This window comes from Lepidochelys kempii, chromosome 10, assembly GCF_965140285.1.
Source record: "Lepidochelys kempii isolate rLepKem1 chromosome 10, rLepKem1.hap1, whole genome shotgun sequence".
NCBI classification, from domain to species: domain Eukaryota; kingdom Metazoa; phylum Chordata; order Testudines; family Cheloniidae; genus Lepidochelys; species Lepidochelys kempii.
The window spans coordinates 69,563,448-69,578,955 of NC_136389.1; the positions used below are offsets into that span (position 1 = coordinate 69,563,448).

The 15,508-nt window shown below is 46.2% G+C and overlaps 1 protein-coding gene across 2 annotated transcripts in view; it reads left to right on the forward strand.

The window, feature by feature from the left end:
* Positions 1 to 7,215: 7,215 nt before the first annotated feature.
* Positions 7,216 to 15,508, forward strand: part of MTHFS (methenyltetrahydrofolate synthetase) — a 35,777-nt gene continuing 27,484 nt past the window's right edge. The window contains exons 1-2 of one of the 2 annotated variants that reach the window (XM_073304122.2): positions 7,216 to 7,421; positions 11,696 to 11,957. In XM_073304122.2, coding sequence (XP_073160223.1) covers positions 7,308 to 7,421; positions 11,696 to 11,957 — 376 coding nt within the window. In that variant the 5' untranslated portion in view covers positions 7,216 to 7,307. The other variant, XM_073304123.1, reaches the window with a different exon arrangement.

The window sequence follows — 15,508 nt, forward strand, 5'->3', positions numbered from 1 at the left end:
GTAATGCAGGTTCCCTTGTTCTATGTGTGGGGCTGCCCCTAGTGTAAATTGGGTGGTCTTGCACTAGCCAGTGCGGGTGTGTACTTGTCACCACTGTCCTCTATGTTATGTTCATGACATACACTCAGAGAAGTTAGATAAAAACATAAACATAACAGACTGACTGCTGCTGGGCCCAGATCCTAACCTGCAAGCAAGGTCAGGGGAAACCCCTGAAATTTAAAGGGACAGCCTACAATTGTAACACAGTTTTCAAAACACCACACACTACAGGATAGAATGTTAGGTGACTCAAGTTTCTGTGAAACACAGAACCCTCCGTTGCCTTATCTGCAAATGGGCTAAAAGCCATATAATTGCTGATGGCAAACGATTCTTCTTTAGTTCAATATTCCCATACAGCGCAGAACAGCATCAGAGATACACAGTGCAGACTGGAGCAAAGACTTTCACCCTAGCATGTATTTAGTTGTGGTTTCCCCATATAAAAGAGAAAAAAAGGCTGGCACTATCATTTGAGCAAAACCCTTTAACTGTCTGTGTCATTCAAACAACAGTAGGATGAACTCCCAAGTTACTTCAGGTCAAACAATTCCATATTCTGTAACGGTTTGCAGATCTGCTGAGGAGTTAGCTAATTGTATGCAAAATGCTAGGAAGGACTCAAGGCTTTCCGAGGTCTGGGGCAATTCTGTGAAATTTTTTGTGCTCTTCAAAAGCCAATTCTTGTAAGTAAGCCCATTTCCCCTAAATTACCGCACATACAATAGCAGATGTTGTACAGCACGCTCTAGAGGGGAAAAAAAAAATTTTCCCACTACTTTCCCATCTGATGGTAAGTAATATTTGTTTATTTTATTTTATTTTAGTGTGTGCTGAGATGAGTCAGAAAGAAGAGAAACCTTTCATCCCTTTAGGAGAGTGTCAGTACTGTATCAGCTTCTGCCGTTCATTCTGTAATCGATCAGCTCCTGGAAATTGGGGCCGGGGGAGGAGGTTCAGGAGGGTTGACATTTTGCTATTCAATAGTGACACCTGCTCACTGCCCAGGAACACCTTAATGGAGGTCTCAGAAAACACAGTTCAGCCTTAATGGCTGACAGACAGATATGGTGATGTGAGTTGTGTCTACAGAGGTGGTGGTGGTTTTTGGGGCGGAGGTGGGAATCAGAGGAATATGGGGGAATACTGAATCATTTAGGAAATTACATTAATGTCCAACTAAATTCAGTAGCAGAACAGATTGTAGGGAGACTAGCTCTGTTGTATCTTCAGGTTCTCAAGTGAGAGAAGGCAGGGAGTCCATCATAAGCTCAGAAGTTTTGCATGGAGAGCAATCTGTGACGGAGTGAGATTTGCCAAATAGGTCACCATCAGCAGGTCTCAGAGTAGCAGCCGTGTTAGTCTGTATTCGCAAAAAGAAAAGGAGGACTTGTGGCACCTTAGAGCCTAACCATTTTATTTGAGCATAAGCTTTCGTGAGCTACAGCTCACTTCATCGGATGCATTCAGTGGAAAATACAGTGAGGAGATTTATATACACACAGAACATGAAAAAATGGGGTTTATCACGCACACTGTAAGGAGAGTGATCACTTAAGATGAGTTATTACCAGCAGGAGAGTGGGGGTGGGGGGAGGAAGAAAACCCTTTGTAGTGATAATCAAGGTGGGCCATTTCCAGCACCTTGATTATCACTACAAAGGGTTTTCTTCCTCCCCCCACCCCCATTCTCCTGCTGGTAATAGCTCATCTTAAGTGACCACTCTCCTTACAGTCTGCATGATAAACACACATTTTTTCATGTTCTATGTGTATATAAATCTCCTCACTGTATTTTTCACTGAATGCATCCGATGAAGTGAGCTGTAGCTCACGAAAGCTTATGCTCAGATAAATTGGTTAGTCTCTAAGGTGCCACAAGTCCTCCTTTTCCATCAGCAGGTCATTGATACTGCTGTTCAGCACTGTCTCAAAGTCCTCCAGTGAAATCCTTGGCACCTGGTTAATAAGATCCATCAGGAAGTGCCCAACAGTGTTGTCAGCAGCCACTTTATCAGATAGCACATCCTCTGCGTACTGTAGCACTATGCTCAGGGTATCCTGGATCCTGGCTGACGCTGCCCCCACCTGCTGCAAGTCACTGGACAAGCCAATCACTCAACTGGTACTCAAAGAGGTGGGGGGGGGTTGAATAATGAGCATGCTAAGTGCTTGATAAAAGCACAGAGCTGACCTGAGCAAAGCCCCTGCAATCAGTGCTGTATCTGTTTGCAACTCTGCATGTGCTACATGTGTAAACCATATTGAGTTGCTCCTCTAGACATTAGGGACCATACCTGGAGACCCTTACCCAGGCAAATCTCTCAGGACTGAGTAAGGACTTCAGGATTTGGCCCTGTGCAGAATGCACTATCGCAAAGATAGCAGCTGGGAATTCAAACTTCTACAGCAAAACAAATGGTGAGACAGTGCAGCTCAGCATCCACTGTAAACTGCTCTCGATTGTTCATAACTCACCCCAAATCATTCCCATTACTGCCAGAACTTCCTCTCCCTCTCGCCTACTGCTGCCACAGCTTCTGTCACTGGGGCCAGAGGGGGATTGTTCAAATGTTCAGCAGCTCTCTGCTCCTCCAACCCCTCAGCAGCTGCTTCTCTCACGGGGGCCAGGCTGCTCTTGAGTGGCTCTCCAGTCTCTCAATCCACCCCAAGCCTGTGTTCCCTCTGGGAAGGCCATTAATGCTCTTTTGGGCAAAAAGAGTCTGAAGGGAAGGGACAGACTGCAGCAGTTCTTCTCTCTTGGGCAGTCTGTCCCTTCCCTTCAGTCTCTTTTTGCCCAAAGGAGCATTAATGGCCTTCCTTTATCTGCTCCCCTTGAGCACTAAAATGGAGACCCAACAGGAAGGACAGCAGGTCATGACTCCCACTGAGGCCCCTCTTGCAGCCTGACACAGAAAAGGCTGAGAAGGGACAGGGAAAGAGAGGGGAGACGGAAGCTGGGAATGGGCGACAGAGGGTGGATCACTTGATGATGACCTGTTCTGTTCATTCCCTCTGGGGCACCTGGCACTGGCCACTGTCAGAAGACAGGACTGGGCTAGATGGACCTTTGGTCTGACCCAGTATGGCCGTTCTTATGTTCTGATGAGACTGACTATCACAGGTCAGAACGAGAGTTGGTGATGGAAGTCTGTCTGGCAGCACACGTCTTAGTGTGAATCTGGTGAATTTGCATCTCAGATTTACTTATGTTTCAATGAGTCGAGCAATTGTCTTTTTATTATTAGTAATTGGTGATTTTCTGTTTCTTATTTGAGGAATCTCTAGTCACCAGGTTTTCAGTTATTTTGGGAGGAAAATATACACATTTTTTAGACTAAAAACCCCCCAAACCTACTTTTTTTCCCCCACATACTTTTTAAAGTAAAACTTGAGTTGATGGCAGTAGATTTACACAGCCAGCAGAATTTGGCCTAAAGTTCAAATGTGGAGTCTAATTTTCCTTGATTTTAAATATCTAAATGTCAGCGTGGCTGTTTCCACAAGAGTCAGCAAAGCCTTGTTGAATCTTGATAGAGTTTGCATAAGTCTAAATGCACATTTCCGTTTAAATTACATGACTGTAACATGTGAATGGAAGCCCGAGACTCATCTCCACTGACTGTAAAAACCTCCTGGAGCTGATTTAATGATGAAATGAAACAGAGTTATTCAGCATTTTCTAAGAAGTGGGGGAAATGACATGGTGCAAAAAAAAGTAAGCCAATTGTTTTTATGAGAAAATCGAGAAGACAATGTGACATATGAATGTGACTTACACATTTCTAAGCAATAAAACAACCCATTTTCCTAGTTTTGTGCTCTCAACAGGTAGGGTCTTGGCCAGAGGTGGGCAAACTATGGCCTGCGGGGCACATCAGGCCAAAAAGTTTGCCCACCCTGGTTTAGCTGGTCATTTGTTGGAGGAAGAAAAAAAAGGAAGGAGATGTTCGCATGTACCTCACTGTTAAACTAGAAAGCCACCAAAAGCTGCAAAGTGTGTCTCCAGATACAAACATCCACATAATTAAGAGATCTTCACATCTGGATTTTAGTTTGACTTATTATATAAAGATGAGAGTCAGGGAATATTTGGATCTAGGGATTTTGGTCTAGCTCGGGGATGGGCAAATTTTTTGGACTGAGAGCCACATCGGGGTTCCAAAACTGTATGGAGGGCCGGGTAGGGAAGGCTGTGCCTCCCCAAACAGCCTGGCTCCCGCCCCCTGACTGCCCCTCTCAGAACCCCCAACCCATCTAAACCCCCCTGCTCTTTGGCCCCTGACCGCCCCCTTCCGGGACCCCCAACCCCTAACTGCCCCTGGGACCCCATCCCCTATCCAAGCCCCCTGCTCCCTGTCCCCTGACTGCCCCCATCCCTATCCAGACCCCCACCCCCTGACAAGCCCCCCCGGACTCCCATGCCTATCCACCCCCACCCCGTTCCCTGTTGCCTGACTGCCCCCCAGGACCCCTGCCCCTTATCCAACCCCTCCACTCCCTGCCCCCTTACCATGCCACTCAGAGCACCAGGACTGGCAGCCGTGCAGCTCAGCTGGAGCCAGCCACACTGCCGTGCAGTCTAGCGCACTGGGGCAGGCTGGCGGCTCTCGCAGCCGCACTACCCAGCAGGAGCTTGCAGCCCCGCCGCCCAGAGCGCTGGCGGCATGGCGAGCTGAGGCTGCAGGGGAAGGGGGACAGCAGGGGAGGGGCTGGGGGATTGCCTCCCTGGCCGGGAGCTCAAGGGCCGGGCAGGCCGGTCCGGATGTGGTCTTTGGGCCATAGTTTGCCCACCTCTGATCTAGACCATACCTGACAGGTGTTTGCTGAACCTGCTTTTAAAAATCTCCAGTGATGGAGATTCCACAACCTCCCTAGGCAATTTATTCCAGTGCTTAACCACCTTGACAGTTAGGAAGTTTTTTCCTAATGTCCAACCTCAACTGCCCTTGCTGCAATTTAAGCCAATTGCTTCTTGTCCTATCCTCAGAGGTTAAGGAGAACAATTTATCACCCTCTTATTTGTAATATCCTTTCAAGTACTTTAAAACTGTTTTCATTTCCCCCCTCAGTCTTCTCTTCTCCAGACTAAACAAACCCAATTTTTTCAATTTTCCCTCATAGGTCATGTTTCTAGACCTTTCATCATTTTTGTTCCAGAAGGGTCCTGTGCAAGAGCTTCCATTTTTTAAAGACAGTAATACATGTTTGTCAAGGTTCCTCCCCCACTCTGAACTCTAGGGTACAGATGTGGGGACCTGCATGAAAAACCTCCTAAGCTTATCTTTACCAGCTTAGGTCAAAACTTCCCCAAGGTACAAAATATTACACCCGTTATCCTTGGACTGGCCGCTACCACCACCAAACTAATACTGGTTACTGGGGAAGAGCTGTTTGGACGCGTCTTTCCCCCCAAAATACTTCCCAAAACCCTGCACCCCACTTCCTGGACAAGGTTTGGTAAAAAGCCTCACCAATTTGCCTAGATGACTACAGACCCAGACCCTTGGATCTGAGAACAATGAACAATCCTCCCAACACTTGCACCCCCCCTTTCCTGGGAAATGTTGGATAAAAAGCCTCACCAATTTGCATAGGTGACCACAGACCCAAACCCTTGGATCTGAGAACAATGAAAAAGCATTCAGTGTTTTACAAGAAGACTTTTAATAAAAAATAGAAGTAAATAGAAATAAAGAAATCCCCCCTGTAAAATCAGGATGGTAGATATCTTACAGAGTAATTAGATTCAAAAACATAGAGAACCCCTCTAGGCAAAACCTTAAGTTACAAAAAAGATACACAGACAGAAATAGTTATTCTATTCAGCACAATTCTTTTCTCAGCCATTTAAAGAAATCATAATCTAACACATACCTAGCTAGATTACTTACTAAAAGTTCTAAGGCTCCATTCCTGGTCTATCCCTGGCAGAAACCAGCATACAGACACAGCCCTTTGTTTCTCTCCCTCCTCCCAGCTTTTGAAAGTATCTTGTCTCCTCATTGGTCATTTTGGTCAGGTGCCAGCGAGGTTACCTTTAGCTTCTTAACCCTTTACAGGTGAGAGGAGCTTTCCCCTGGCCAGGAGGGATTTCAAAGGGGTTTACCCTTCCCTTTATATTTATGACAATGTTAAAAACAGCTAGGAAGAGTTTACATTACAAAATCACATTGGACCCATGCGTCGCCTTACCATTTGCCCCCCACCCTGCAAACACTTCCAGGGGCTTAACCCTCAGCATGTGAGGAGCCCCAGAACACTGTGGGCAGCAGGAACCTGGGTGCTGGGCCCCTGGAGTCAGAAACCCCCTGGGCAGCAGGAGTGTGGGAACTGGGGCTCCAACTGGCACAGGGAACCTACTAGAAACCCCCAGGGCAGCGGGGGACTGGGTGCTGGGGATCCCCCTGGGCAGTTGGGTCCTGTGGATGCTGGCGATCCCCCTGGGCAGAACCAGAAACCAATCCTGCAGCGGGGGCCTGGGCGCTGGGGATCCCCCTGGGCAGGGGGAAGCAGAAACCAATCCTGCAGCGGGGGCCTGGGCGCTGGGGATCCCCCTGGGCAGGGGGAAGCAGAAACCATTCCTGCAGCGGGGGCCTGGGCGCTGGGGATCCCCCTGGGCAGGGGGAAGCAGAAACCAATCCTGCAGCGGGGGCCTGGGTGCTGGGGATCCCCCTGGGCAGGGGGAAGCAGAAACCAATCCTGCAGCGGGGGCCTGGGCGCTGGGGATCCCCCTGGGCAGGGGGAAGCAGAAACCAATCCTGCAGCGGGGGCCTGGGTGCTGGGGATCCCCCTGGGCAGGGGGAAGCAGAAACCAATCCTGCAGCGGGGGCCTGGGCGCTGGGGATCCCCCTGGGCAGGGGGAAGCAGAAACCATTCCTGCAGCGGGGGCCTGGGTGCTGGGGATCCCCCTGGGCAGGGGGAAGCAGAAACCATTCCTGCAGCGGGGGCCTGGGCGCTGGGGATCCCCCTGGGCAGGGGGAAGCAGAAACCAATCCTGCAGCGGGGGCCTGGGCGCTGGGGATCCCCCTGGGCAGGGGGAAGCAGAGACCGATCCGGCAGCGGGGGCCTGGGCGCTGGCGATCCCGGTGAGATCTCTAGCGATCAGGGCCCCTGGCCTGGCTGCAGCCCCCTGAGCAGCAGGCCTCGGGGCAGCGGGCGCTGCGGGGCGGGGAGCGGCGCGCAGAGCTGCGAGCGCCCGGGGGCTCATTCTGCGCACGGAGAGCCAAGGGGCGGGACCCGGCCCGGCTGGCGACTCCGGCGAGATGGCAGCGCCGCTGCGAGCCGCCAAACAAGCGCTGCGAGCGGAGCTGAAGCGGCGGCTGAGGGGGCTGAGCGAGGCGGAGAAGCAGCGCCAGTCCCGCCTGCTGAGCCGCAAGGTGGGTGCCCGGCGGGCTGAGGAGCGGCCCGGGGCCAGGACCCTGCCTCGCTGCCCTGCAGCTGGGCCTCCCCCGGCCTCTGCCCGGCCCTAGGACTAGCAGCAGCAAGCGGGTGAGGTCGGTGGCTCACGGGCTTCCCGCGTTTGCGGGGCAGGGACGGAGGCCCCGCCTGCGCCCTTCTCAGCCCTGATCGCCTTCGGGGCCCGCGGGCTCCAGCGTGCCCCGATACCAGCCGCAGGCCCTACCCACCGCTCCTGCCCTGAGCGGGCCCCGCGAGTCCTCCGGGCCAGGCCCGCGCTGGGCCAGCCTTGCTTCGGGGCCCCTTCCCCGCGCCCCAGGTGCAGATGAGCCTCACGCTGCCTGAATCTGCTGCAGGACTGCCCCCCCCCCCCCGTCTCCCTTAAACCTCTGCTCTCCACTCCTGCCTCCAGACCTGTGTCCCACAGGGGAGATGATCTCCAGACCTCTCTCCCCCCCGTTCATATCCCACCCAAAATATATATTTCTTCCTCCACGCCTACAAGTTGCGAGTTCATAATATTAAAATAATGTAGAACCTTTAAATCAGCTCCTCTGGATTTTCCAGTGCAGCCTGTTAACTATGGGCCTGGTTAGAATAATGATGTATTTCTTTAATAATAATAATTAATAATAAAAGGTAGCTAAGCTAGCACGTGTTCTAACATGTTTTTAAACACTACTGTAGTGAGGGGAGCGTGCATAGAGTTCACCTCAACTAATTAACACACATTAAAATACAACTTGCCCTGTCTCCCTTAGGGTTTAAAAACCTGTCAGCTAGCATATTCTAAATATACACCTTTTATTCCAGTGTGGACAAGCCCATAGCCTCTCTTCTACTGAGAGTTCTTTCGACTGATTGCTGCTGTTTGTGCCTTGAACAGTACCAACTAAACTGATGCTGCTAAACGCATAATTTAAAACCAATGAGAAGCTCAGAAGCTTTACAACAGGCCTTTAAATGAATTTGGGCTGAGTTGTGAGGCCCTGATAATGCAAACATTTGTGGGTGTCCTCAACTTTACTACTGTGAATAGTCCTATTACTTTAAGGGACTGCTATTCATGATGGTAAAGTTAAACTATGTGTGTGTATGTTTACAGGATCAGGGCCCAAGTTTGTAAAGAAACCCAAAAGCAATGGCATTTCACATGGTTTCAGGTTCTGTTGTGTATGTTTTATTCAGCTCTAAATTAATAGGCTGTGCCTAGCAATATTTATAAATAAACATCTAGCATGTGCTGAAATGATTTCTCTCATCTTGGCTTTTATTTTTAACTCTATCTGTACTTTCCACGTTTTTCTCTGTGTAATTTTATTGCTAATGTTATCATTTAAAAGCTATCATATTGTATTTACACAAATAATATGCTAACACAGCATGCTAATAGTTTGTATTTTTCAAATACCCAGTGCATATGGATTAACAAAGTTGTTTTATAGATATTTTATTGTTTTAATAAACCGCATACAATTTTATTTTAAAGTTGCTGCATGTAGTCAAACACAGGAATTCTGGAGGAATCACATTTGTATTGTGTCTTTCAGTCAAAGGATCTCAAAGCACTTTATAGACTCCAATTAGCACCAATTGCTTCCACCTCTGGAGTACAATGTGACAGCACACAAACATTATGTAAGAAGTATAGATTTCTACCAAGTCTGAGAAAGTGGAACTTAAATAGGTTTCTCTCTCTGGGAATCCTATTCTTACAATATTTAATATAAAACATAATTTAACATGAAAATATAATTCTGAGTGAACCTCAAGTGCTTAACTTGCAATCTTTGAATTTCTTTAGTAGGACAGTGTGCCCTTAGTTTTGTTGAGAAATGTACATAGCATTTCCTGCCATCTTTATAAATGGTTAATTCACGAAGGGTACAATTTTCAGCAGCACTTGGCACTTACCTAATTCTGGTCCTATTGAACTCAGTAGTAAATCTACCATTCGTATCAGTGGAGGCAGAGTTATGGCAGTGCTGAAAGGTTTTGAACATCCGACCTGGAAGTGATAAAGTTGGGTTCACCTAAAGGGAAGATACTGGACCACTGTCTAGTTTGCAACAGAATGTGGAAACTGACTATGGCCTGAGTCTGCAAACACACAAGTGTTTAACTTTACTGCCGTGAGTAGCATGTGTAAGAGTTTGCAAGGCCAGGGACTTAAATATTTGCAAAATATACAGTGAAAATCTAAATGCAAAGCTCTTTTCAAACAGATTTGAAGTGGTAAATGGAGATAAAGGAATTACCTTCATTATCAGGAGACAAGTGTAGTGGGCATCGAGAAATGTTTGAAAATGTGGAGAAAACATCTTGAGCAAAGGCTGAAAAATTAACTTCATAACAGATGATAGGAATTGCAGCTGAGAAGGATAAAAGAGACTTGGCTACTTTACTTAGAACTTGAAGAATGCCTTTACGTAAATTCCCGTCTTCGAAAGATCTTAAATTCAAATTGGAATAGCTGCACTAGGCTGACCTTCTTACTAGTATTTAATTAGCTACTGCATGACTGCGCTTGCTTAATGTTTGTGTTCCTGATTAAAGTCATGCTGTTTGCATGCTCTGATTCTGCAATAATAGTCATCAGCTAATGTACAAAGGTCAAAGCATTTTCTCTTTGGAAACTTCTGGGGTGTGACAGGAGCTACTGTCTGGGCCAGGGAGACATCTTCAGGCTGTTGGTACTAATGTGAATGACTGTCTGATTGTATTTGTCTTCAAGGGCACAAAGTAACTGCACAATGCATTGATCGCACTATGAATTTTCTACACTGTGGAAGGGGAGGAATAGGTGGAAGAGGGAACCTGAAGAGAGAGAGAGAGGAAAAGAGTGGAATGGGATAGTTATTTTTAAAAAAAGGCAATAAAGAGATACAGTTGATTTAGTTTTTATATATAACACACACAGAAAGGGGGGAATAGCCAAATGTAAGAGATGTAGTCAGAGGTGAGGGAGAAAAATTAAGCAAAGGTTAAAAACAGGTGCAAGTAGAAAAAGGAATATAGGTGAGAATTAAAGAACTATAAAAAAAGGAAAGTGACAAGGTCAAAGCGTAGAAAGGCAATTAGCCCAGGATTATACAAACACACAAAAGATAATTCTAATTCTGGTATGAATACTCCAGTCCCATTAAATAAGACTAAATTAATAAATGTAGCCCCTATATTGCCCTGCACTTTGCCATTTGCACCACTATAGAGTTGAGTGCAAATCACTTTCAAATCAGAATGGAAGCATATTACACTTTCTTTGTACTGTTGTAAGTGATGACACAAGGTGCAGGGCAATCAGGACCCTGGCCTTAAAAACCCTTTTTTAAAATTTCAGTGTGGTTCAGGAGGGTGTTATACAAGATCTGAAACTTTTTACATTTTATCATGCACACCACATATGCAATTTCTAATTCTCTTCCCTTGTCCAGCTTTTTGGTTTAGAGGGCCGCTTTTAGATCAAACATTCCCTAGATCATCTAGAAGAGCGGGCAGCAGTAAGACTGCCTATCAGCAGAAGCATTTAGGAAAACACTTTTGGGACCTCAAACTCCTGTACAGAGGTCAGTTCAGGCTAAAGAACTAAGGGCCTGATCTCACAAGACATTGAGCCTCAGTTTATTTTCCTAGGTAGGCAGGAGGAAACAACTTTTGCCTGAGCTAAAGCTTTTCGCTAGTGTTTTCTTTTTGAGTTTTGGACATTGACACTGTCATTGACGTACTTCTCACCTGTCAAGACCCACATGTGGGACAAAATGTATGACTTAAAACATAAATGAGAAATACAGACACTTTCTCTGCTCTGTGGACTAGCATCTCCCCATCCCATGCACTTTTTTCTGCAGTGATGATGTTTGTCTGAACATGCTTATACTACACACTTTAAAAATACATAAAATACAAATGGTTGTAGGATCAGCAAAATACGCTGAACACTGGTCCTGTGCCAGTGACAAGAGGGTTCCATCCATGAATTATCGCACAAATGCTGTCCCAAAACTATGTTGCTATATCCTCAGTAATGCTAATATGGTTTATAAACTGAGTATATAAAATAATCTATGTTAATTTCACTTTTAGTAAACAGAGGGGTGGAGGGGAAAAAGTTTTCCTGATATGAAACATTAAAGAGGGAGTTTATATTTTCAAACTTTTCACAGAGAATATTGCTCAAACCTGATTTTTTAAGTAAAAAAAATAAGTGGATCTTTTCATAAGCTTTTAAACCTCATTGCAATAATTTCCCATGTAGGTGATTGGGCATTCCAAGTACCAAGAGTCCCAAAGAATTGCAGTCTTTCTGAGTATGCAAGACGAAATCGAGACAGAAGAAATCATTAAGGACATATTTCAGAGAGGGAAGGAGTGTTTCATTCCACGGTACAAGCCCCAGAGCAGTCACATGGATATGGTCAAGTTAACTTCCGCTGAAGAAATTTGTTCACTTCCTTTGACATCTTGGAACATTCATCAGCCTTGTGATAATGATGTAAGGGAAGAAGCGTTGTCTGTGGGTAAGTGTTTCCTTCTTTCTGATGCTGAATCTCGGGTGATGCCTACACTAGAGAGCTTACTCCAGCCCTCACAACTGGCAGTAGCTCTCCCGCTGACATAGCGCTGTCCGCACTGGCGCTTAAATTGGTGTAAGTTATGTTGCTCAAGGGGGTAGCTAATTCAATCTCTGAGTGACACAATTTATGATGATTTAAGCTGTAGTGTAGCCATAGCCTCAGACTCAATGAGCAGGAGTTGCCTTGGGTCAATAAGAAGCTATTAGAAGGGAAGGACAGTGTGTTAGAATGCACTCTGGTTCCTGATATCCTAATTTCTGGAAGTTTTAGGCTGGACTGTAGGAATTTTTATAGAATCTTGGATCCTAAATGTTGTTGTGTGTCGATGTATCCTAGTGTCTTCGCAGAGCCTGCAGAACAGCTTTCAGGATTAAGTTCTTAGACTGCAAAATAAAAGCACTTTCTACTAGAGCTGGGTGAATATTTCAAATTATTTTGGGTCATTATTCATTCACATTTTCATTTGTTTGTTCATTTCAGCCTCAGGCTCTTGGCACTTTACAAGATCTAAAAGTTAGTCTGTTTTATAAGTCAATATAAAAATTCTAGTCTGTAGAAAACTAATTTTACTGCCATTTGACCTCCAAATCAAACCCCACCACATCCAGCTCTTCAATCCAACCCTCTCCAACTGCCCACAAATTATAAACAAACTTGCTTTGCCTTTGTTCACATTCCTTCTTTGTTTGCTTTCTGCAAATATTCCAGTGAACATCTTCACTGGCAGCAACATTTAAGAATATTAATGGAAAGCAAATGCTGAATTCATGTGAGAAACCTGATTCTGAGGGTATGTTTACAGTGGTGAGTTTCTGCGCAACAAGTTACGCCACTTTTATTAAAGCGCAGGAATTAAACCACTGTTGCGTGTCCACACTGTGCTCCTTGTGATGGTGGGGCCCATCCACATTAGCAGCTCTTGCATTGTGCAACTGTGCAACTGGCCGCAGGGTGCTTTGGGAAGGGTTTGCAATGCCTCATGGGGCAGGCACAGTGTCACATGATATTGGTTTCCCAACCACATTGTTCCATGGGCATCCTACTATGTTGCCAGGTGCTTTTCAAGGGCAGTCAGAAACAGAGCCTTGAAAGTGGAGGGATGCATGCCTTCACGGCAGCTGGCCGAGTTCAAAACAATGAGCAGAGCGGTCACTTGAGGGATTATGGGACACTTCCGGAGGCCAGTTGATTGCTTTCTGTGCTGTAATGTGTTTACACTGCCAATACAACGCTAGAGCCTCTGTGCTGTAAGGCTTCCGACTCTTGTCAAGGTGTTTTTTTTGCAACGCTGCAACTGAGGAGTTTCTGCGCACAAAGTGGCTTGGCAGTATGTACACCTCGGGAGTTACACCACAGAAAGCTGCTTTACTGCACAGAAACTTGCCAGTGTAGACAAGGCCTGAGAGTTGCTCACCTATACAGAGACTTACCAGATTGCACACACTGGGTGAAGTTGCCAACAGCTCCTGTAAGTTGGATACTGCAGCAATTCAAACCAATTCAGTTTAACTGGATTTTAAATAAAAAGAAAAGGAGTACTTGTGGCACCTTAGAGACTAACCAATTTATTTGAGCATGAGCTTTCGTGAGCTACAGCTCACTTCATCAGATGTTTACCGTGGAAACTGCAGCAGACTTTATATACACACAGAAATCATGAAACAATACCTCCTCCCACCCCACTGTCCTGCTGGTAATAGCTTATCTAAAGTGATCAACAGGTGGGACATTTCCAGCACAAATCCAGGTTTTCTCACCCTCCACCCCCCCACACAAATTCACTCTCCTGCTGGTGCTAGCCCATCCAAAGTGACAACTCTTTACATAATCAAGTCGGGCTATTTCCTGCATAGATCAAGGTTTTCTCACATCCCCCCCACCCCCATACACACACAAACTCACTCTCCTGCTGGTAATAGCTCATCTAAACTGACCATTCTCCAGGTTTAAATCCAAGTTAAACCAGAACATCTGGGGGGGGGGGTAGGAAAAAACAAGAGGAAACAGGCTACCTTGCATAATGACTTAGCCACTCCCAGTCTCTATTTAAGCCTAAATTAATAGTATCCAATTTGCAAATGAATTCCAATTCAGCAGTTTCTCGCTGGAGTCTGGATTTGAAGTTTTTTTGTTTTAAGATAGCGACCTTCATGTCTGTGATTGCGTGACCAGAGAGATTGAAGTGTTCTCCGACTGGTTTATGAATGTTATAATTCTTGACATCTGATTTGTGTCCATTTATTCTTTTACGTAGAGACTGTCCAGTTTGACCAATGTACATGGCAGAGGGGCATTGCTGGCACATGATGGCATAGATCACATTGGTGGATGTGCAGGTGAACGAGCCTCTGATAGTGTGGCTGATGTTATTAGGCCCTGTGATGGTGTCCCCTGAATAGATATGTGGGCACAATTGGCAACGGGCTTTGTTGCAAGGATAAGTTCCTGGGTTAGTGGTTCTGTTGTGTGGTATGTGGTTGTTGGTGAGTATTTGCTTCAGGTTGCGGGGCTGTCTGTAGGCAAGGACTGGCCTGTCTCCCAAGACTTGTGAGAGTGTTGGGTCATCCTTTAGGATAGGTTGTAGATCCTTAATAATGCGTTGGAGGGGTTTTAGTTGGGGGCTGAAGGTGACGGCTAGTGGCGTTCTGTTATTTTCTTTGTTAGGCCTGTCCTGTAGTAGGTAACTTCTGGGAACTCTTCTGGCTCTATCAATCTGTTTCTTTACTTCTGCAGGTGGGTATTGTAGTTGTAAGAAAGCTTGACAGAGATCTTGTAGGTGTTTGTCTCTGTCTGAGGGGTTGGAGCAAATGCGGTTGTATCGCAGAGCTTGGCTGTAGACGATGGATCGTGTGGTGTGGTCAGGGTGAAAGCTGGAGGCATGCAGGTAGGAATAGCGGTCAGTAGGTTTACGGTATAGGGTGGTGTTTATGTGGCCATTGTTTATTAGCACTGTAGTGTCCAGGAAGTGGATCTCTTGTGTGGACTGGACCAGGCTGAGGTTGGTGGTGGGATGGAAATTGTTGAAATCATGGTGGAATTCCTCAAGGGCTTCTTTTCCATGGGTCCAGATGATGAAGATGTCATCAATATAGCGCAAGTAGAGTAGGGGCTTTAGGGGACGAGAGCTGAGGAAGCGTTGTTCTAAATCAGCCATAAAAATGTTGGCATACTGTGGGGCCATGCGGGTACCCATAGCAGTGCCGCTGATCTGAAGGTATACATTGTCCCCAAATGTGAAATAGTTATGGGTAAGGACAAAGTCACAAAGTTCAGCCACCAGGTTCATTGGTGGATGTGCTCGTTCACCTGCACATCCACCAATGTGATCTATGCCATCATGTGCCAGCAATGCCCCTCTGCCATGTACATTGGTCAAACTGGACAGTCTCTACGTAAAAGAATAAATGGACACAAATCAGATGTCAAGAATTATAACATTCATAAACCAGTCGGAGAACACTTCAATCTCTCTGGTCACGCAATCACAGACATGA